General features: G+C 38.6%; 1 protein-coding gene across 9 annotated transcripts in view; it reads left to right on the forward strand.

Moving 5' to 3' along the window:
* The window catches only part of NEBL (nebulette), a 355,773-nt gene that overhangs the window by 264,428 nt on the left and 67,731 nt on the right, over window positions 1–23,614 (forward strand). For 7 of the 9 annotated variants that reach the window (XM_032880860.1, XM_032880859.1, XM_032880858.1 and 4 more), the window contains exons 6-8: window positions 9,102–9,203; window positions 10,167–10,268; window positions 22,839–22,952. The exons of the other annotated variants lie outside the window; for them this stretch is intronic. In XM_032880860.1, the coding sequence (XP_032736751.1) occupies window positions 9,102–9,203; window positions 10,167–10,268; window positions 22,839–22,952 (318 nt within the window). The remainder of the gene's footprint in view (window positions 1–9,101; window positions 9,204–10,166; window positions 10,269–22,838; window positions 22,953–23,614) is intronic. 9 annotated transcript variants of the gene reach the window in all.

Raw genomic sequence — 23,614 nt, forward strand, 5'->3', positions numbered from 1 at the left:
GGAAATCGTGGTTACCCACATCAGGGCTAGTGGATATGTCATTGCAATTTACATATTACAACTCTCCTGTTCAAAAAGGACTTTAGAATATCTTGTCTTTAAATCTCTCAGTGTTCAGTCATAAATCCATCTGAGCTATTCTATCAAAAGGCATTAAAACCTCATGGAGTATCTTCAGAGTGTCAGGTCCTTGCAGTTATTAGAAGTTCTGCTTGGGAACAGTTGGGTTGCTGGCATTTCCTAGAGTACCCTTGACTTAATGGTAAATCCTTCGTAGTTTCTAGTCTAGAATTGTAGAACTGGGAGAGAGGGCACCAGAAATCACTGGCCTGGGAAAGAGTCACTCACAAAGGCTAGTGAGATTATACCCCAGTACTGCCTCTTTTGGGACGCAGATAGAGAGCCAGTGGTCAAGGTCAAGACCCACGGAGAACATGAAAGCAGTTGCTGCCTAATGACTGACTTAGCAGCAGAAACCAAGGAAGAGGAAACAAGCCCATAGAAAAGAAATTCTTTTCAAAGTTATGAGTTAGCAGATGCATCAAAACTTCCATGTGTTTGCTCAATGACCACCACTACCCTGGTGGCCCAGAAGAATAATTTCTTCCTGAAATTTCAGTGGCAGCTCATTTGTCTCCCCATTAGGAGTTCTCTGCTCTCTAAGAGGCATGTAGGAACTTTTCGTTAGGTTCTTTTAGGGCTATGATCAGTTCAGATAAAGGTGTCTGCCTTAGTTGGGTCAAGAATCTCCCTTTCTTTGGAAAGTACCTGATACAGCTTTGTCATCTCCCATGGACCCTGTCCCACCACTTAGCTTCCTTACTGAATGGTGTTTTGCTGATACTCTGTCCCCCGTGCCTCAGCTGGGCAGTATCTCTTTCCGGGATGGCAACAGTTATCTGGTATTAATTTCAATAGATCAATGCTTAAGTAAAAAACAGATTGAGGCTTTTACATTTTAACTCCAATGTGTAAACATATGCTAGGACCAAGACAATTTCCCAAGATGGTTTAACCCAGATGAGAGACGAGAAAGCTGCAAGTCTGTAATTACCAGCAAGGCCATTGGAAGGGGATGCTTCGTAAGAACGGTTCGCTTATAGAGTGTCAGTTGTAATCAGAATAACTACCACTTAGCTAGCACTGCTGAGCAGCAGGAGCTCTGCCAAGACTCCCATTGTTTCCAGCTCTCACCAAATCCCTGTACTGAGTCCCATTCTGTAGGCGAAGAAAATGAGACGAAAGAGTCGAACTCCCCAAGGCCACCCTTTCTGTTAGGCCCACTGCCTGCCTCTTAAAAGGCATTGGTTATTGGTCAAGATTGTGAATGAATGAATGAATTCAAATGTGGGACAAAATCATCAGGATTTAGATCACCAGATGCAAGGCGCTGTGGGGATGAAGGCGTCGGGGTGGTCTGGGAGCGGCTGGAGCGCCTTACACAGACCCTGGGGAGGCCTCTTCCAACTCTATAATTCAATGACATTCAAATACGGAAGTTCCTTATCATAGAACTGGGGTTATTATTTTAACTCTGCCTTTTCTTTTAAAAGGTCTTTGATTGTGGGATTGAGGGAATAGAGTATAAAGGCCTTTTCTCTTCCATTCAATACTGTGTACTTATGGGAGAAGGATGTATTTACTTACACTCCTCTGCCTACTGGCTCGACCTTCACATGCAAACTTTGTACATATAATAGGATTTAGAAAGTGTTTAAGACTATTTACTCAGATTTAAAGTGCAAATGATAATTGTATTCTACCTGTGAAGTAGTTGATATTCCTCTAGAGTCAAAGCACTTAGAATAATACATTTGTTGTCCCTACAATATGAAATTTAAACAGAGGTCTCGAGAGCCTCAGGAAAGCAAGCACCTTTCCTGGTTTGTAGGTGAGGCTAGTACATCTCCACGAAAGATGAAACTCTGTCTCCCACAAAACTCCACTCCAGTGAAACCCATTTGCAGAGAATCTACTAATAGAATTACCCTTTGGTAATGTGGGATGTCCCTTTACATGCTGCCTATAAATGACCTGATTTAATTTAAAAGAAAATGTGTTGTCACACATACATCTGATTTGCTTAGAAACAATGCATCTTTGCTTACCTTTTTATTTTATGTTTCCACCAAGGACAAGTCAGCTTTCTGATACCTGTTAGAGAACCAAGAAACTGGACCAATGGCAGTTTAAAACCTTTTACGTTCTGCCTTCTTTAAGCTCAAACTTTTATAAGAACACTATCAATGGGCCAAAGGGCACAGAACCGTTCTCTCCCTCAGCCTTTAGAGGCATGAATAGGCAGGAGAGGATGAGGAGAGGACTTCTGGGAGGGCCAACTGACTTCCCACCTCTGTGTAACTGAGAGTTTTAAGAGGAAGACCATCCTAGGGGCACAAGTCTCTTCTGTTCCCCTTCCCCACCAATTCAGTGAGCACAGAATGGGATTGGAGATCATTTACCCAATTACCCTCCACTGTAGCATATAGTAGAAAAGGAATTTGGAGTCAGACCACATGTTGCCTGGATGATCTTGGATAAGTTCCCTAATATCTCCAAATCTCAGTGTTCCCATCTGTAAAGTGGGGCAGTGATATTTACCTCACTGGGCTCTCTCGAGTATTAAATGAGATGGTATATAGAAAGGGCTTTAGAGAAGGGCAGGTCTGTAAAATATGAGTCCTCTTTGGTCCCCTTCCAATCTTAAAGGGTGATTTGAGAGGTTAGGATGATTTCACAGTCAATTTGAAATAACTAACAGACCTTAGATTGAATAAAGGGCCAACTCCATATGAAATTTATATTAAGAAGCACTTAGGTCAGAAGGGCATGTTCAAAATGATCCCGAACCCATATAACTACCTATTTTGTTGATATTATAATCAAGAAATTATTAAAAACAGCCAATCTAAATCCTTTTGTATCTTAAGGGATGTACCCCTGCCAAATTCTTCTGATGTAATTAGAGAAACTGGAGATAATCTATCCTGTTATTTTCCCCTAAAGATGGGCTCAAAATGAAAACCCCAGTAAAACATTATTAGTTCTCATCAATCTTATCAGAGACACGAAACCCAATAGTTCTGAAGGAAGTCAAACAAATTTTGAACTGCCATCTTAAGTTTTGTAAGTGATGTGGTCTGAGTAGACTTGTGATGAAATTGGAGTGGTAAACTCTTCCAAAAGACCATATTGGTAATCAATTCAGTGTGCATTAGAAGGAAGTATTCAGCAGGGGAAACAAGAGATTTAATGTTCTTTTCAAGAATGATATATATATTTTCTTAGTGGTAGAGATAAAATTTCTTTTCCATCAGAAAGTGAAAATGATGAATCAGTAAAGCAGTACTGGAGAGGCAGTCATGGTTCTGTGTGGTTCCCTGACGTTACTTATGATAACAGCACTTTGGGAGTTAGTATTAAAATAGATACATTAGTGCTTTGCTCGTCTCTGAGACAGAAGAGTTAGTAATTCTCATTCTGCCTTCTTTATGAGATTTTGGTGGTGGTAAAATTAACTCATGAATAAAAAAACTATGAACTCTAAAATGCTTTTTATAAACAATGACAACAATAATAATGAGAAAGATGCAGTTCTGTATTTTACTTCATCTTTAAGGAGATTGAAAACTTTTCTGCCTTCTGATGAATATCAGATCCTACATTTACCTGTATATAAAAGGCATATATTCTCACATAAAAATAATATTTACTATTTATTTATTTATTAAAGACTTTTATTTTATTCGTGAGGGGGAGAGAGAGATAAACAGAGGGAGAAGCAGGCTTCCCGCTGAGCAAGGACTTGATGCCAGGACCCTGGGATTGTGACCTGAGCAGAAGGCAGATGCTTAACCGTCTGAGCCACCCAGGCATCCCAATAGTTACAATTTAAAACTTTACTCATTTTTTACATACAGGATGCCCAGACAGAAATAAGCCTGAGATAGAATTTCCAGACCATGTGCCTTTGTGAGATACCTGGGGCCTCTCTAATGTGAGAGTTTAGGATACAAGTGTTTCTTGGGAATGACTGCACAAGTGCTTCAAGATTATAATGAAATCCAGGCCATGCTCCTCCCTTCTGTTCCACAAACTTAACATGTATATCCTTTCTAGTCTCTTCTCACCAAGAATCACATCAACCCTCGTCAGAGTAGCAAAGGGAATGATGATTCTGAGCCAGCTGGGGTTGATGTTTTTAAGTCTGCTCGCCAGCCCTAATTCCCCCAGGGTTGTATGTCTGTGACTGCCATCCTGGCTGTCCCCTCACCTCTCAACCTTGGTCCTTAACTAAGGACCTAAGTCTGAGTCTCTCATTGGCCGAGCCCAACTCAGAACAATACAGGGAAGGGGACTGCAGATAACTGGTTCCAGTCCTGGGAGGGAATGTTGAGGAAGCCCGGTTGGACACAGACAATGCAGCAAACAAGGTGGGGTGATGATTTAATGCCTTCATATGTGTGAACTGCTCAGAACAATGCCTGGCATGTTGGACCTTCTGCACAGGTGTAAAAAAAAACTGCAAAAGATGTTAAACACAACTAATGAATCATTGAACAGTATGTCAAAAACTAATGATATGCTCTATGTTGGCTAACTGAACATAATAAAAAAAAATCTGTAGATTATAGGAAACAAGCTGAGATTAAAAGACGATAAAATGACAGTACAAACTGAGGGACAAAGTGAACGTGGTGAGACAAGGAAGAAATTCAAAAACAGATTTGATAGAATTAATATCTTTATTGGAAGCAATGGAGAACAGATTTGACACGGCAGAAAAACCAGAGATGGAGACTGTGTTAATTGGGAGTTTCTAGGTTTAGCAACAGAACTCCATTTCAAGTTAGCTAAGGAAAACATGAGAATTTATTGGTTTACATAACCGGAAATTCAAGCTACCTTTCGAGGTAACTGGATCCAGAGGCTCACAGTGTCAGTGGGACTCTTTCTCTCTCCCCATTGCGTGGCTTTGCTTTCAGACAGACTGTCTAGGTGGTCTCAGGATGACGGCTGGTGTTTCCAAAATTAAATTATCCCTAGAGCCGCTGATTCCAGAGGGAAGGACAGCAGCTCGTTCTCCCCCAGCCTGAGATCCATCAGTGACTCTGGCCCTCCCTGGGTGATGTGTCTGCCCCCCTTACTGATCATGGGTTCTGAAAGAATGAGATGTCTGATTGGAGAGCTTGTCATGTGGCCACGCCTGTCACCAAGAAGGTAGGGTGCCCGGACAGCCCACCAAATCACCTGGAGTGAGGGAGAGCAGTTTCCAAATAAAAAACCCCAGGATACAAAAATTACACATGTCTATTACAAAGGCATACCTTAGGGAAATGACCCAGATAAATGGAAAAAGGACAGGAAAGAAATTTAGTGTGGGGGGCGGAAAAAGGAGGAAGAGATCAAGCATGTATGGTAATCATTTCAGGTGTTCCTGAGAAAGAAACTAAAATCAGTCTTTACAGATAAGATTGTATATTTTTATGTTATTAAAAAGAAAAAGTAGTTTATCTTGGATATAAGATCAAGGTATAAGGAAATGATCATCTTATGATAATTACTTTATGGCCTTTTGTGGGACCTCTAGAAGGGAAGGATGAAATTTCATTGAAGGTATAACACAAGGTTTAAAGAAGTGGGGAAATACACCTTCTTCTCTTGGGAACAGACTGAAATAGTTTTGAGAGATATTTCCCTAAGTCGTTTTGTAGGTTGAGTTGTAATGCTCACTAAATTTCTATTTGTTTCTGTTGTGGAACTGACTGGAGTTACTCTAATGTTCATTAATGAGAATAAATAGTTAAGAATTAAGAAAAATTTTGAAATAGAAGAGTAGTAGACAGAACTTGGTGTAAGGAATGTAAATTCTTATAGTCATACGTTCAAGAAATGCGTGAGTGAGGCAGTGAATGTCAAATCCTTAATATGCTACTTGGTCTATAGTAAATGGTTGAAATTATTATTGGTGTCATTATTTCTTCTCTTCCCCCTCCTCCTCTCTTCTCTCTTTTATGTCCTCCCTCCTCCCATCTCCCTTCTCCTGCTTTTTTCTTCCATCCTCTAAGGATGCAGTAGGGAACAGGACATTAAGTAAAGTAAGGCAAAATCCATCATTGACCCTCAAGCTTGCACCCATCTGGGGCTGATGAAAATCATCAGCCCCAGATGGGTGCAAGCTTGAGGGTCAATGATGAGTCTCTTTTTCTCTTCTTATTCAGCAGTATTGTACAGGACACCATCTTGTCAAGAGAAGATAGCCCGAAGGATGGACGCCAGTCCCTTGTGCCCATACAGTTAGCACTTAGGGGTTGAATTTATTCAGGAAATAGAAAAAAATATATATGTATTCTTTGACCTTCCCCTGCCACATCTCTCTACTGGCGCGTGCCTTTTTATTCTTCCTGGGTTCTGAGAGACTGCAGAACGAAGCAAAGACATATTGCAGACGTGAGAGAAATGTCAGGCAAGCTCCTCTCAGACCCAGGTTAGGAGGAGGAAGATGAGCAGTCCGCGGGGCAGCCATGTTGCCGCACCGCCCAGTTCAGACCTCCTTGCAGATAGGGAAGACCAGGAGCCCACGGCCCTGTGCCTCTCCATGGACAGCCCCGTTCCTGTGGGATGTCCCCGCACGGTGGTATTCTGGAAGATCTGGCTCGTGACGGGGCTCCCGGGCCGTTCTCCTGTGTGGCTCTGTGGTGTCCGCTTGTTTGAATTTGCAGCTCTTGTCGATCTTAATATTTGTTTTGAGTCACATATGCCGGCCTCTAATTTGCAATTTACATGGATGATGGGGCCCTATTCAGAGTACTGCTCCTGCCGCCTTTGTGCCCCTCACCTCTCTTCATGCAGTCATTAGGCTGAGCAGCATATAATTACATAACCCAGGCGAAGCTGAGATTTCTGGAAGGTTGCAGCTCTTTTCAAAAAGTAAGGGTTTCCATTTTTATCCTCATTCTTTTCTAAACAAAAAGATATTACCCCCCTGTGGTTTCCGTATGAATGCAGTAACTTAGGAACAGTTAGTCTTGTAGGTGAGTAGTAATTTGGGTTTGTTTTCACCTGAGAGTCCGGTTTTTGTTTACACAGCTTGTGTTTAACTGGGTGCAGGCGGGGTGGGGGGGTGGGGGGGTTGGTTGGCCCTCGGTGCATGAGCCTGTGGTTATTTGAAGCCAATGAAATTGGCTTAATTTTTACATCCTTAAAGATTTAAAAAATTCACCCAACGATTTAACTCCGTTTTCAGCCCATTTTCCTGTTTCTTTTGCTACCCGGGTGCACAAAACTTACCTGAATTATTTGTTAATGTGAAGCCTATGAAAACAGAAATGCTGAAGAAAACAGATGTTCTTGCTGAAATTATGTTAATTCTGTTGAAGTTGTGTTCACTTTTTAGACAGATTCATGATTATAAACATTGTTTAAAAAACAGTCATGGTGGTGAGACAAATGCAAGGCCTTACAAGAGTAAATAGAAATATATATAAATATTTCACTGAAATAAAATAATAGAATGCATAGGGAGCCTTTCATTTCTTATACCTGATATTTTTGAAAGGAGTAAGAAAGTACAATTTTTTTTAACTCTGCAAGACTGCAAGGAAAATATCCAGATACGTTGATATTATCTAGAACACTGGCTAATATTGATCAACAGGAGAATTCATTAAAATGCAGATTCTTCTACCCCATTTGCTGAAATTCTGCTATGTAAGGTTGGGGATGGACCTCAGGAATCTAATTTTTGAATAAGCACCTTAGATGATGCTATTGTAGAAAGTTTGCAGGCAATATTAGAAATACTTGTTTCATGCAAATATAATTAATAGTGCATTTTGTATAGATGTCCAGTTTTACGTTTCTATGTTCTAAGTTTCTATGTCTTGAAAAAATGAAGGGGGGGGTCCTAAAAATAACCATTGCTACTCCCTTTGCCTTAGAACTTTTTATTTTTTTAAAGATTTTATTTATTTATTTGGCAGAGATCACAAGTAGGCAGAGGCAGAGAGAGACGGAGAAGCAGGCTCCCTGCCAAGCAGTAAGCCCGATGCGGGACTCGATCCCAGGACCTGGGATCATGACCTGAGCTGAAGGCAGAGGCTTTAACCCACTAAGCCACCCAGGCACCCGCCTTAGAACTTTAATGAAACTAATGTAATGGACAAATCGACCACCCCCTGGTGATAATTATCTATTTTCTGGTGGAAAATAGATGAATACTCCTTCAGCTCATGACTGAGCTCAGGAAGCAGAGAAATGGACAGACTGGTGAGGTGTTGACTGTGGGACGTTATACCAGTTCTCATCTGGTTTCTCCTCCTGTTTGTCAGTTGAGTTAATCTAAATAACCACCATCGTTTTAAGTACGCTTGGTAAAATATACATGTATTTTTTCTCTTGAAATGTCTATTTTCCACACTTTGGTTTGATTGTATCTCGTGCATTCAGAGAATGAATGTTCCTTAATGTCATTGCTTTTATTTTCGGAGGCTCAAGTCATTGTGATGGTATTTGCTAGGTAATAAAAATATCAGTACTCATGACTAGACTTGCCAGACATGGGCATTTTGAGTCCAGTCAGAAAAAGAAAAAGAGAGCTGGAGAGAGCAGCTTCATGTGCCCTCACCCCAGGAAGTGATTTTCTACACTCATGTGCTGGGCTTATCCTACATCCAGTGGGGGTCGAGACTGTGTGATGGGCAAGTTACAGCCCTCGCTGGGGATAGTCTGTATGTGAATATGTTCATACACATTTACATGCAATGACATGCTTTTCAGGTGATAATTCCCGAAGAATTCCGTAAGGTTCTCTAAGACTGGTTTTGTGCTGAAGTCTCGGGCTCACAAATTTTGGCTTGTATGACTCCAGTTCATATGTAATAATGCTAGTGAGACTTAGGTATGGTAGGAAAAAAAAATGTATCTATTCAAATAAATGTGCATACAAAAAATTAAAAAAACAATTTATGGTCGCTGTGTTCTCTAAGATGATGATGGCAAGAATAATTGATGTGATGGACATTAAGATTGGTAGCCCTATAACATGACTAATTTCTTCTTCTTTTTTTTTTTCTTTCAATCAAATTTGTCTCTTTGATCAGATTTCTTATAGAAAAGATGTGCAGGACGCCCACACGTATAGTGCAGATCTCAACAGACCAGACATCAAGATGGCAACACAGCTCTCCAAGCTCATAAGCAATGTAATCTCTCTTTCTTATCTTAAGCAGAAATGATTTCTTATTTTTTCAGAGGCGACACGTGACTTTGGGGGTTGACTGGTTAATTTAATTAGTGAAATTAATCAATCTGAATTAATGATACCTCAAGTTTTTTATCTGAATTATCCCTTTGACTGTGTAAGTTATTCAGGTATATGCAGAAACTGCTCAAATTTGCCTTGACTTTGGCTAATGCGGTCATACTTTTAGAGAAGTAAGTGCTCTTTGGGTGTAAAGTAACATTCAGATGCCTCAGTCTGAAAGTCAATTTTGTTAGTCATCTGGTCTCTCACCTTACCCTGTCCCAGCGAACTTCACTTGGCCGTGTTCCCATTGTGTTACTGTTAATTGTGCAGATTCTTTTTTGTCACCATTTACTCTTGTACATTTTCTATACATTTTGGCTGTTTTCTTGTTATATCTTCTCCAAGATATCCTTATTGGTTAATACCATTTTAATTAAACATATGTTGCACCCTGGTTAAAAATGATGACTTCACACAAACCAAATGTTTGAATAACAGAGACTATACTCACTTCAAAATTAATAGCTATTTACAAGATTTAACTTGATGCTAACCAAACGGGGTTAGATCAGTTCCTAAAGTGAAAGGAGCCGTACAGGCTATCTGTCTGCAGAAGGTAGGGTCTCAATTATCCAGAAATTTCTCCTAATTTTTTTTTTCAGTGTTTATGCATCAGCACAATGATGAGGACAGGATACGTAGACTCAAATTTAGTAATTATTTTACTATAAAAAAGGTTGAATTTGTTAACTACTCAAAGTCAACTTCTGTTCTACCAGTCTGCATTTTAGCGTTTGGTGAGTTGTAAGGAATGCTTTTTTATGGACTGAGGGTCTATTATAATTTTTTCAGCTAATATTAATATAATTCTTCATTGGGAAGTAGAAATATTTAACATTCTCTTATTTATTCATTTTAGGCAGAGTACAAGAAAGGGCAAGGAGTAATGAATAAAGAGCCTGCTGTACTTGGAAGACCAGATTTCGAACACGCTGTGGAAGCTTCTAAACTTTCTAGTCAAGTAAGAGTCTAGTGGCGATTCCACAATGATTTTATTCAGAGATTTTGTTTCTAGTGGCACAGGAAACTATTTCATTTTAGATAATATCTTTAATTGCAAGAATATGCAAAGATTATGTTTCTGAAACCATTTCAGATAGGATTGCAATAATTACAAATTTCAGTAAGAGATAAAAGTCCAGTTTTAAGCATAAAACAAAGTTTTCTCATGGCTCAAAGTCTAATCTTTTTCATTGAGGTTAGCCGTGTTGTCACATTTCCTAGGATTTCTGAAATTCGGCAATCATGCTATCAATTAGATTAGATTAGATCAATAATTAGATTGCTGTCTATCTATACACATATACATACAGGTTTTAACTAGGTAGTAAAATATCGATTTTCATATGCTCTAGTTTAGTCACAAAATAAGAAAGAGGTGACGCAAATGAAGAAAATGAAGTCTTATGGAAGAACATCAAACAAGATCTGAAAAAGTATAGACATGTGTTTTTAGCGGAATGTCTCGGTAGATAAAAATGGCGATTCTCCCCAAATTAATATACAAATGTCATGCAATTTCAATTACAAGCCAATAGATTTTTTAAAGTATATGGATAAATGATCTTAGAGTTTGAATGGAAAGGAAATGCCTGAGAAGAGCCTTTAGAAGTATGAAAATGAAGACCAGTGAAGGAAAACTTAAGTTATGGGTTACCATAACATAATATAAAGCCACTGAAATTAAATCAATATGGGATTAGTACAGAAAGAGATAAAATGATCAGTAGGATAGAATAGGGAATTCTGAAATAGAGTTCAATATGTATAAGAATTTAATATATGATGAAAGTGTTCGTTCAAGTCAGTGGGAAAAAAGTTATATTAGTTCATAAATGGTGCTGACATAACTGTCCATCCATCAGGGTAAAAATAAAATTGGACCTGAATCTTAACCTATATACAAAATGAATTCCAGATGGATTAGAGATGGGAATAGAAACAATAAAATAATTTTAAAATCTTAAAAGAAAACCCAGGAGAATGTATATATACCACATAGGGGTGACAGATTTGGTCTTAAAAAGACTGGAGATCTAGAAGCCCTAAAAGGATAGTTACACATACCTGACCATAGAATTTAAACTCTTTCAATGGAAAATGATAATATTTGCCAAGTTAATAAAATAGAATCAAAAGCAACTTTTATATAGTTATGGTGTTTTCAACTTTGAAAATACATATTCCTCAAGTTGCAAAAGTTGGATGACATTTCAAAATGGAGAGGTGTAAACGAAGAAAACTATAAAATCGGACTGAAGAACGTGAAATGATATCTGAACCAATGAGAAAACCAACTGTGCTGTAGCTTGGGAGTATCATAGAAATGTTAATTCTTCCAAAATTAATTTTAAAATTTCATGCAAGGGCCCCCTGGCTGGCTCAGTCAGTAGACCATGCAATTCTTGATCTAAGGGTCATGAGTTTGAGACCGACATTGGGGGTAGAGTTTACTTAAAAAAAAAAAAAAAATTTTAAAAGTTTTTTCTAAAAAAAAACCATGCAATTCCAGCTAGAATCCAAAGAGACTTTTTAAACAAAATTAAAAAAAAAATTTGAATCAAATTAAATATTTGAATAAATTAAGTATATTGGATTGTCTATAGAGAAGGAAGGGTCTGAGAAAAGCTTTTTAAAATGTAGAAAGAAGAGTCGCTGTCTTCAAATATTTGGAAAAGCACTTGTAATGCAAATGATAAGAACATTTTCATATCTAGAATATACAAAAGTTCTTTAATAGTGAAAAGAAAAAGACTAAAAAGCCCAAAGAAAAATAAGTAGAGGAGATGAATGAGCAGTTATAAAGGGCAACATAATAACAAAATAGTCAATAAACATTTTAAAGGATACTCAAATTTATTAGCAGAAAGAGAAATGCCAGTAAATCATTTATTACCTGTCACATCCGGTGAGTGTGGAGAAAAGGACATCAGTGAGGGTTATGTAGTTGGAAGGGTTTGCTGTAACAGGTAGATTTGAACTAAGATGGACTGGAAGGTCTGCTCAGGGGAAGGCCCCAAATAAAGGTTGGGAATGTACAGGACAGAGAAGAGGGGTCTGAGAGACAGCAGAGGCTTCTCAGCAGGGACTTCTCAGCAGGGACAGGAGAGTCGTAAATATACAAGGAAATCCAGGAGGAATTGAGACGCTGTGATGACGGTAAGTGGGTCAGTGTTGTATTCATTTGGACTGTGGGCCATATTTATGGAGCAGAATAGGAATAATGTGTTCTCTACAAGAAAAGGTAAAGAAGAAAAAGGGGTTTCAGTTGTAGTAATTGGGAGTATTGTAGAGTTAAATTCAGAAAAGGAGTCACCACTGCAACTTCTCACCATTTTAACTATAATCTCTCAAGTACCTTCCACTTTCAGGTAGGAAATGGATTGTCACAGAAAATGTTGAGCAGAGAAGCATTGTAAAGAAGATACTACTTAAGGGAGGTTAGCATGGCAGCACCGTGCAGGTGACAAAGCCTCACGAGAGGCAGTGTCCCGGAGGCCAGCTGGGAGGCTACCATCTTGGTCCACAGCTGGGGTGCTAAGAAGCTGGGACAACTTGCTGGTTGTGGGGTGAAGATGAACAAGGAGGGTGAATGAGAGACTCCTGAATGCCAGTGTGCCTCATACCCATTGTTTTATTATGTATAAGGCCCTTTTACTTACAAAACAACTATATGATTCAGGAGCCTGTGGATGTGCTGAGAGCCTGGGGACATGTGCTGGTCTGGGACCCAAGGAGGGCAGGGGCTCCTGGGGGCTCTGCTCATGCCCAAAAACACTTGTTGAAGAAGCAGGGCAGAGCAGCGTACATTTGGTAACTCTTCTCCAGCATCTTCTGGGGACAAAGACTTCCTCTCAATTGTATAAGTGAAGCAGCAGATTCTGGAAAAACACTACAGTTTGGTTGAGGGGTTGGGAAAATGGGCTCCAGAGCAGGACTGCCTGAGCTAAACTCCTAGTTCTGCCTCTCGCTGGCTGAGGGAACTTGGACAATCTTTCCATCTGCAGCAGCCTCATCTGTAAAATGGGAACGACTACGATACCTCCTTCTTAGGCTTGTTGTCAGGGTTAAGATGCTGTCCGGCTCATAGAAACGTGCTGTCACTTCACAAGAATACTTTAACTGCCGATATTCAGAATAGCTTTCCACTCCTGCATTTTTGCAGGAATTTACGCCCAGATTGAAGCAGGAATAGTCACACTGGCCTTTAGATACCAGTCTGCAAGTCATTCCTTTATGATCTTATTTGAGAGTTCTTAGCAGAAAATTTTGGTATTTGAGCTTTTCTTTTGATATTTCAAATTCAGTTACCAGAAATCCTACCCTTTGCTCCTATCTCGGTTTTTAGGGAGGTCTAAAAAAAAAAGAAAATCCAAATCCTTTAGCAACTGAATGATCAGATACCTAAGCAGGTTGTAATTTGCAGGTTACATTGTATCTATCATCTTTATTTTTTCCACGACATTTTTGCATTTTGAATGTAAAAACTCATCAGAAGAAAGGAAAAGTGGGCAGATGAATATATAGGACTTCTGGAATGAACTTGATATGTTCCATTTGTATTTTCAGGTATATGAACTAGAGACAAGGGTGGAAATTATGGCTTATTATTTTCATTGGCAACTCTGAAGATCACATACATATTCTCTTGCTCCAAACCTAATGTCAGATTGGGAATACAGGAGCACCCAAAGGCAAAGAAATACCCAGAAGGGAAGTGACTTGGCAATGGCAATGAGCAGAGGACCTGGGGGCAGGGGCAGGAAGGAGAGAGTGGATGGTACCAGGAGCACTGTACGAGGGAGGGAGAAGTGAGGAGGCACTTGAGGTTTGTGGGGATAAGACTTGCCTGACGAAGAGCTGAGAACAAGAAACCAAGGGGCAGAATTTTCCCAATTTACCAGGAAATTATGCTCTGTGGGATTGAACCCAGAAAAGGTAGCAGAAACACAAAACACTTCCTGCTAACTTGTACAATAGATTTGTCCCCTCAGTTGCCTCCCTCTAGTTTCCTTGTTTAAACTTAGAAGGCACATAACATTATGGTCAAGTAATTAAGAGAAAAATCAGTAAAAAAATTAAAGTGAAATCTCATCTTCCAAGATAATGAGATTGGTGTATTTACAAGTATCTTAAATGTTAGTGGAGTAACTGTTGAAGCCATCATCTTAATTCTTCCAAGAGCAGTTAATTTGTTAATATATTCATATATCGTCTTAATTTATTACTGGAAATTTATCTATGTGCTGAATGGAATTCTTTTAGTTTTATAACATCAAGGAAACTTTTGTATTTATAATAACTAGTGTTTGTTCTAAAATTGCATGTGATGTATTGATAAGAATGGGTTTGAAACATAAAAAGTACATTTTAGATTGCCATTAAAATTTAATTATAAATATTGTCCTCAAATTGAATGGGAATGTTAATTGGTTTGGAGAATCTCCCATTTCCCTTCCTGGCAAGCACTCTCCCAACCAACCTCTTTACACCCAAGTATTGGCTTCAAGGTCGTGTACTTGAGTTGCCAATTGAAATTGTATTTCTCTCTCTCCTTTATTCTCAGTTCTTTTTCTTTATTATTCTTAATACAATTTATATTAGTCATATTTATATATGTGTTTATTTTTTTTAAAGATTTTATTTATCCATTTGAGGGAGAGGGAGCACGAATGTGGGAGAGGGGCAGTGCAAGAGGGAGAAGCAGATGGGAGCCTGATGTGGGGCTTGATCCCAGGACCCCAGGATCATGACCCCAAAGGCAGACACTTAACTGACTGAGCCACCCAGGTGACCCTATATGTGTATGTTTTAAATATCTCCTTTATTACCACACAGCAGGCTTCCTGGGGACACGGCTGACATGTGTTTAGTTCATCATTATAGAATGGCACAGACTGGACCTCTGTAAATATACATAGACCAATTAATTAAACACATTTCTGTAGCTCATTCACGGTGCAAAATCAGTAAGGTGTTATTTTGTTGTGGAAATAAGGACAGTGATACGATTTTGTACAAAATTCAGACTTGGAAATACTATTAATTTTATGGCAACTTCTACATAAAAATCTAGTTGTTATATTTGTTATTTGTTAAAAACCTGTTATTTGTTTATTTTTTCATTTTCGCCGATAATTAAGGTATATTATCAAAGTTTCCATTTTCTTCCTAACAGTCGTTTTCTCTGGCTGTGATGAAAAGATGTCCTTTGGGGTCTGCTTTTTTCTGCCTTTTTCTGACTCTGAATCTGATCCATAGGTGGTGCTGCAAAGCCCAGAGCCCCTTGTGGCGAAGCTTTGAACTACAGGGTTTAGAAGTCAGGCTTCAGATCATTGGAACACTGCGTTGTCCAGAAACAGTTAAGAGGAATGAATTTAAGTGATATTATTGTAGTTTAACTCTTCCATTGTTTTCTCCAAGTGTGGGCCTCTGAAAGCCTTGCTAAATCTGTTAAAATTCCTTAAAAACTTTTAGGATTAGGATCCTCTATACCTTTCTTATAATTTTTTTTTTGCAGATTGTATTTATTTATTTGACAGAGAAAGACATAGCCAGAGAGGGAACACAAGCAGGGGGAGTGGGAGAGAGAGAAGCAGGCTTTCCGCAGAGCAGGGAGCCTGATGCGGGGCTCAATCCCAGGACCCTGGGATCATGACCTGAGCCGAAGGTATTCGCTTAACTACTGAGCCTCCCAGGTGCCCCTACCTTTCTTATAATTAAAAAAAAAAAGTTGGTAAACATCAAGATCATTAGATTTGATGATATTTATAATGTAAATGAAATCAATCATGGGTGTAAGTAAACTTAATTATTTCCAAAGCGATCGACTTAAGCATAAGGGCTAACATTTATCTTAAAACCATAGCAAAATCACCCGACCCAACACCTATTTCTCCCTTTCTCAAATGGTCTTGAGAAACCAGTTGGTCAAGGGAAAGCATCGCTTCTCGAGATGTGAGCGTGGGTAAAGAGATAGACACTCAGATGTGTGAAGTGTGGGTTGAAAATAGGATGTTGGGTCTGTATGTATAGGGAGTGAATGAACCAGTCGGAGGTGAGCGAGGGACCTGTTGAAACCCTTTGGTTCTTCTCTCACCTCATTTAATACGCAAACTTTACAGCAAGAGGTAAGAAACAGTTGGGTCAGAGTCTGCCAAGTGTGTTTTTTATGTAATGCAGTTATTTTACTCTGTGGTTAATTAATGGGAAACACTTGCATTTTTGTTCCTTAGGCATCTTCGAATTAGATCACACAGAGTACTCAAGCGTAGAGAGAGAGAAATTTCACAGTACGTTCATTCTTACTAGGTTTGTTACAAGGATAGAAGTGGCAGATATATTTTAAATAACTAATATGATATTATAGAAATAACCTGGAAAGACTAGACAGAATTTTAAAATTCAAGTTTTAGGGTATTGAGCTCAATGCATAATAGTGGTAGAAATCTTCAAAAATAAAGTTCCCCAGAAAGGAGTCATGTGCTGTTTAAACCAGTAAGTCTGAGGGAGACAATTTGGTATTGAGACAGTTTGTAATCCATTTCTATATTTGAATCATGAATTAAGGGTGTGAATGAGAAAAAAAGGGTGTGAATGGATTTCAAACCTCTGGGCAGACATAACCATGATTTTGCATGAAATATAATCACAAATTTTGGGATTATTTGCATTACTCTGTGCTTAATTAGTGATGTCACGAGAGTACTTTTTTATAATTTGTTATAATTTAAAAATATCAGACTTCTATTAAATACTTTCAGGAGAATATTGCGTTGGAATGGCATTTAGTTCTGAATAGCTTATTTTATGTACCCAATTATTCCTAAGAAGTGTAATTTATGCCCCCAGTCCACCCTCATTAGGACCTAAGCTGACCAATGCTTGCTACATGTGAGGCATACCAAATTCCCATGCATATTTTGGAAGAATGTGAATTTGGGATTTTTATTATTCTTCTCCAAAGTATCAATTCTGTGATCTCTAGTATTCAGTAATGCCTTCTTGATCATTTCTGATTATATCACCTAAATGTGAGTTTGTTATCCTCAGGAACAATAGAACCAGTGCCCACTATAGAGGTTAATACAGACGCTGCCTCAGGAAACACCAACTGAATAGATAGAATGCTAATAATTTTTGAAAGTAGAATCATATATTTAGATGATCCTTCAAAACAGGTATTTCCCCATTTTAGAAAGAATGATATTGAGGTATTGAAGTGGAAATTAAAACTTTAGAATGATTATTATAGATAAAAATATGGGGAAGGAATGAAAAAAACTAAAGTTCTCATCAAAATCTATCATAAGGCTATATCAAAATTTGAAGACATCATAGAGTTACCTGACCCTACTTTTCAGTGAAAGAATTGCCTCTCAATATTACCTTGATGTGTTTGTTCAGATGAAACCATTACTGAAGCAGGTATTACACACTAGACACTGTGCTTGGGGCTGGGTTTTCAAGGGTGAACTCCTGGGACAGATGCAGCTCCTGCCCTCACTGAGCTTACAGCCCAATGGTCTCCCCCTCGGGGAAGACCCACAGCTCAGAGAGCTTTGCAGCAGATAACGGTAGCAATGTGTGACTGGGGCAAGCGTGGGATGTTTCAAAGATCTATCAATGGTACATATTCTACTTTGGGAGGTCAGAGAGGGCCTTCAGGAAAACATTTTCATGTTCATTGGAATAATTTCTGCACATCCTACAGGTGGTAGCTGAAATGTAACTTCTTTACATTATAATCAGCAGAAATGTCGGTTAAAACTTCTGCCTAACAATACTAACTTTACCTTCTGCAGTAGAACAAATGCCGTTTTTAAATTCAAGTATTTGAACACAGTTATCAGCTGATTCTCAGTCTCTTCAATAGAGCTCAGTAACTGACATAGAGTATGCATTACATAAATATTTCTTGAATGAATGAATGCATGAATGCATGAATGAATGAATGAATGAACGAATGGAGAAAAGTCTAGCTGGAACTATAAAGTGCAATGCAGATTCAATAGAATATTTTATTTTGTAATTTTTTAAAAAATATTTTATTTATTTATCTGACAGATCACAAGTAGGCAGAGAGGCAGGCAGAGAGAGAGGGGGAAGCAGGCTCCTTGCTGAGCAGAGAGCCCGATGCCAGCTCGATCCCAGGACCCTGAGACCATGACCTGAGCCCAAGGCAGAGGCTTAACCCACTGAGCCACCCAGGTGCCCCCAATAGAACATTTTAAAATCTATTGTTTTTCATTTCTTTTTACATTCTTTTTCTTCCTAATGAGATATAGTTCCAATCAATTTAACAGTGCCTGTGTGTGTGTGTGTGTGTGTGTGTGTGTGTGTGTGTGTACTTGGAGAATTAGAGGAGTATTAGAGTTCCAACACCTGTCTCAGGGTGTGACTCATTCTATGAGCCATAAGAGTCTTTGCCTATCACTTTCATCATTAATTTATATTTCTTTAATAAACGTATAGTACGTGCCAAATCTATTCAAAGCATTATGCCAGGCACTAGGAATGAAGAAAGGAATAAAGATCTATTCCTTGCTCACTGTCAAATGGGAGAGCAGACATACACAGATAACTAAAAATGTCCAAAATTAGAAAATAGCCCAATCTAGTCTTTCCAGGGAAAACTCATCTATAATAACAGGGTAGTATTACTACACATTTATCTTTTAAAACATCAGGTGAAAAAAGCGCAGGCTTCTGTTTATATTGAACTATTTAAATCTAATCAAAATCCAACAACGCTGTGCTGGCTTACATCAAGTTTTCCTTCACTTATTCATGTTCTCCGAGCTCAGGCACTACGAGCATATAAGTATCTATTAGCTAAGTGGCAGAAACAGGTTATATCATCTGTCGCACAGGGAACCACTCCTACTCTCTGCATGCCAGCACAGTTATATGAGGGGCAGCGGGCACACAAAGGGGGTGAAGCTTGGAAATTAATCCGACACGTTCTCACCTGCTGGGAAACCTGGCCAGTGTTCTTCCCAAGAGAAAGTATGTTTCTGAAAAGCAATCATCAGTCCATAATGCGATGACTCCTTCTTCCTCTACTCATTACGTTGAGTGTGTGTTGAGGTCCTACCATGAGGTAGGAGGAGTTCCTTCCTGAGGTTGGGAGTGTGAGTAAGATACCCTCTGTCAAGACTGGAGTCAGAAATCCTTCCAATAGCAAATCTGCTCAAGTCACAGACATGCATAAAAGGACTTCATACTGGCCTTTGGATGAAGACCAAGGTCCACGACAGCTGAAAGACTCTGTAGGACCTGATCATTCCAGCTCTCCAGTCTCTCCTGTAATCTCCCAACCTCTGCCACCCTTGTGTTCTGAAATTCCTTGACCATGTTGTGCCTCTCTCTGGCCTTCCACATGCTGTTCCCTTGGGCACACACCATCAGGACGCCTCCTACTCAGCTCTTTCCTTCCTTCCACTCACTAAGCACAGTCTTCAAGCTGTAACGTAAATACCTCATTTCCCCTGACTTGCAGAGCATCTGCAACAACACGGTCACCCTTCCAGTGTCTGCTTAACCAGCGCCAGGCGTGCCTGGACGTGATCAAGTTCATTTCTTATTGCATGTCCCCGGAGCCTCGCTCACAGATGGGGACTTAGTGGGCACAGGTGTGTAAACACACATAGGCATACGTACATGCATATTTATATATATGTGTGTGTCTAGTGGAATGTCTATATCTCTACATCTATATCTATCTATCTATCTATCTAGTAGAAACCTTTTATCTTATTCAGAGCTGTAGTCAGATAAATGAAGAAGTTAGTTGAAGGAGGAATTATAAAGACCGGACACGTACCTTAATATTTCAGTTTAATACAACACACATAGGTGTACATTTATTCACCAATCTTTTGATATAGTGAAAAATCTTTTTCTTTGTAAATGAGGCTGTGGTTTGGCGTTTTGTTTTGTTTTTCTCGCAAACTGTAATCACGATGCATTGGTCTATGATTTGCATTTTGAAAGACACTTAGCTCAAAGACACACTGCCCATCTACCTGAGTTGCAGAAACTTTAACATTATTTACATCCCACTCCTGACTTTTCTGGTTGTCTTGACTAACCTTAATTTGATAGCAATTTATTTTTAGGGAATTGCTCTCATTAAGTCTTTCATGAAAATAACACAGTTTTCATAGGGTAACTTTCTTTTTACAGTAAATTTGTCAGTGTTTGCAGTATTAATTAAGTGATGTGATTATGATAAATATAGCTAGCATAAACGGGGTTAGGGACAAACTCAGTTGACTTTTGGCAAATTTATATTCCTAGCTAATGGGAGCAGAAGTGCTGGGTGTATCTTTAAACTACTTTAAGCGAGTGTGATCAAGTTAGACTTGCTGTTGGAAAGATACTGACTCCAGTCTTGAGAGAGTCTATCTTGGTCACACTCCCAACCTCAGGAAGGAATTTATCCTACCTCATAGACTTCTGGAAAGCAATCATCAGTCCATACTGATGACTCCTTTTTTTGTTTACTCATTACACCAAGCCTGTGCTGAGCTCCTACCATGAGGTGGTATGAGTCATTGCATTGTGGATTAATGATTGCTCTTTGGAAACGAACCTTCACTTGGGAGGAACAAATGCGGGGTTTCAGGGCAGGTGAGGATGTACCGGGTTAATTTCCAAGTTCCACCCCGTCCGTGTTGTGTGAAGACAGTAGGAAAGGCTGATACAACCTATTTTTTTTTTTTTTTTTTTTGCCACTTAGCTAAGATCTAGCTAAGAAGCTTATGGTGGCTGAGGTTGGAGAATTTGATAACTGAAGGATAACGTGATGCCAGCCAGGATTGCTTAGCTGGATCGGTTAGTGGGTTAAATAGCTCCCAGCTGCCGAGCTTGTTCGGGGCACCCAGGCCATCAGTTAGAATGTTTTGCTCAGTAAGTGGAGAGTGTTAGCGAATCTGGCTGAGTCAGGAGTGCCATTCAAGTAGAAGTCAGTTAAGAGAGCCTTCTCTCATTGTCAAGTAAATATTCTTTAGGCACTAAAAACCTAGAGAGATGAAGCACAGATTAAAATAGGGTATAGAGTGAGCTGGCAGAGGGATGTGGAGAGTGCAAAGGGAGTGGAATTGTGTATTCAGGGGAGGACCAGGTCCGGAAAACCTTGGCTTTGGTGCCAGCTACTGTGGAAAGTCGTGAATGAGATCTCAGTTTGTTTCATTGGTGATCCTGTTCCTGATTCCAAGACATAAAATATTGTATTTTTTACAAAAATCAGAATTTTTTTTTCTTGTTTTATAGAGTCCTTCCCAAACTAATTAGAATAACGGAGGTTTTGCTTGGGTTTGTAAGGCAATGTGAAGATCAGAAAGCTATTATTAGCAATTCGAGCTGCAACAGAAAATATTTCCTGTAAGCCATGTTGGAATCTTTTCCAAATGTATTCCCCCCAAGATTTTTGCTAGCTGCCTCCCTCCCACAGGTATCACACGTGTATCCTTGAGGAAGATATCACCCAATATACATTCGATTAAAATAGATAATGTGAAGCGTTCCCAAATTGCTTCTTAATAAAAATTACTTCCAGGCCTGGGTGTAAGATGTATGAATAAAGGTGCATTGTGTGAGAATGCTGTAAGAACACAAAATATGATGAGAATTGTAATATTGTAAAAATATTACAAGAGAATAACACATTTCTGCTGTTGTGGTCTGTGCATTTCTTCCTGGAGACAGGCATCCAAGAGGTTGTGAGATTCGAGTAACTAGTTTTTTGGTTTTTGTTTTTGGTAAAGAATTTATATCTACATTTCAGATAGTTATCACAACCTACATTCGCATATTTCTCCTATCCTTAGAAAATTATATCATCCTATAGGATAAGTGGATAATCCTTTCTTGGATTGCCCTAAGATTACTTTAAAAAGGAGAAAAAATAATTCAGGGTGCATATTACAGATAGTTTGCTGCTGAATGCAACTGTGGAGAGCTGAAGCAGAGGAATAAAAATTCACATTAAATAGACCCAGGACATTTCAGAAAATGTAATCCCTAAAAATGAATTTTTGAACAAATGGGAAATGATGAGAAAAAAAAAAATGTAGTCCAAACCATGTCCTGTATTTGGAATAATTCCCTCAAGAAAATTCATATTCAAATTCTGGGGCTCAGATTCCATTTTCTAAATGTGATAGACTTTCATTCATTCATTTGGTCTCAATTTCTAATTGATCATAGATTACAAGAGTGCAGAAATGGAAACTGACATTTAAAAATCCTGAGATTTTAGTGTATAATTCTTGTTAATAGGATTTGAGTTCATGCCTAATTGCATTTATGATCAATGTTCAAGTAGAGGTTGTTTTTGCATAAAAAAATTTTTTATGCCTAATTAAGCTTTACCAGGGGAAAAACATACCAGGAATTTAAACTTTGCTACCATTCGTTTTTAAGGTAGCTTTTATCTGATCTAATTAAAAGTCAACTCTGTCATTCTGAAACCTTAAAGATAAATGTGCTAGTTAATTTATCCTGTTTTTTTTTTCTTTTATGGCAGATTAAATACAAAGAAAAATTTGATAATGAAATGAAGGATAAGAAACATCATTACAATCCTCTGGAAAGTGCTTCTTTTAGGCAAAGTCAGCTTGCCACCACACTGGTGAGCGATGTAAGTTACTTTGTGATTCGGGAATTATGATTCATAGAAAATTATTTTCAATATCTTTTGACTCTTGCATTTTCAGAACCCAAGTGTATTGCAATTACTTATACTTAAGATCATGTAGTTTCCAAGTAATTTTAGTTGAAAACACTGAAGCATATTTTCCTGAAGCTTTTTTGAGAAAAATGTATTATTGTAAGTTACTATTAATGGTTACTGATTGCTATTTAGTTAATAAGTAGGAATAGTATTGCTAATAAAAACTGTTATATGGGATCAAGCGTAGAAATAGATTACAGAGTTTGGCAAAAAAAGTAGTGTGTAGTATCTTAAATTAGTGGTTGTGACAACAGTTAACTCATGTAATTATGCCCAGGAAATTGGGCTTCTGTAAAGTACAACCTAGTGTACGGTAGTTTATAATAAAGAGATATTTAGAAATTGCCCTTTGTAAGGGCTTATGGGTTCTTTCCCATCCCTTATGTAAATGCTCGGAAATACTTCTTCACAGATTTGATTTCATTCTGTTTTTTTTTTTTTTTAAATAATTAAGTTTCACTTTACAAGAAAAGATGCCTTAAATTTTTTATTAGAATTAGGCAAAGTGTGAAAATGGAAACGGGAAAAATAGACCCCTTTGCTATAGTTGAAGGACATATGGAGTCCCT

Source organism: Lontra canadensis, unplaced genomic scaffold (assembly GCF_010015895.1).
Source record: "Lontra canadensis isolate GAN:19392208 unplaced genomic scaffold, GSC_riverotter_1.0 scaffold72, whole genome shotgun sequence".
Lineage (NCBI taxonomy): Eukaryota > Metazoa > Chordata > Mammalia > Carnivora > Mustelidae > Lontra > Lontra canadensis.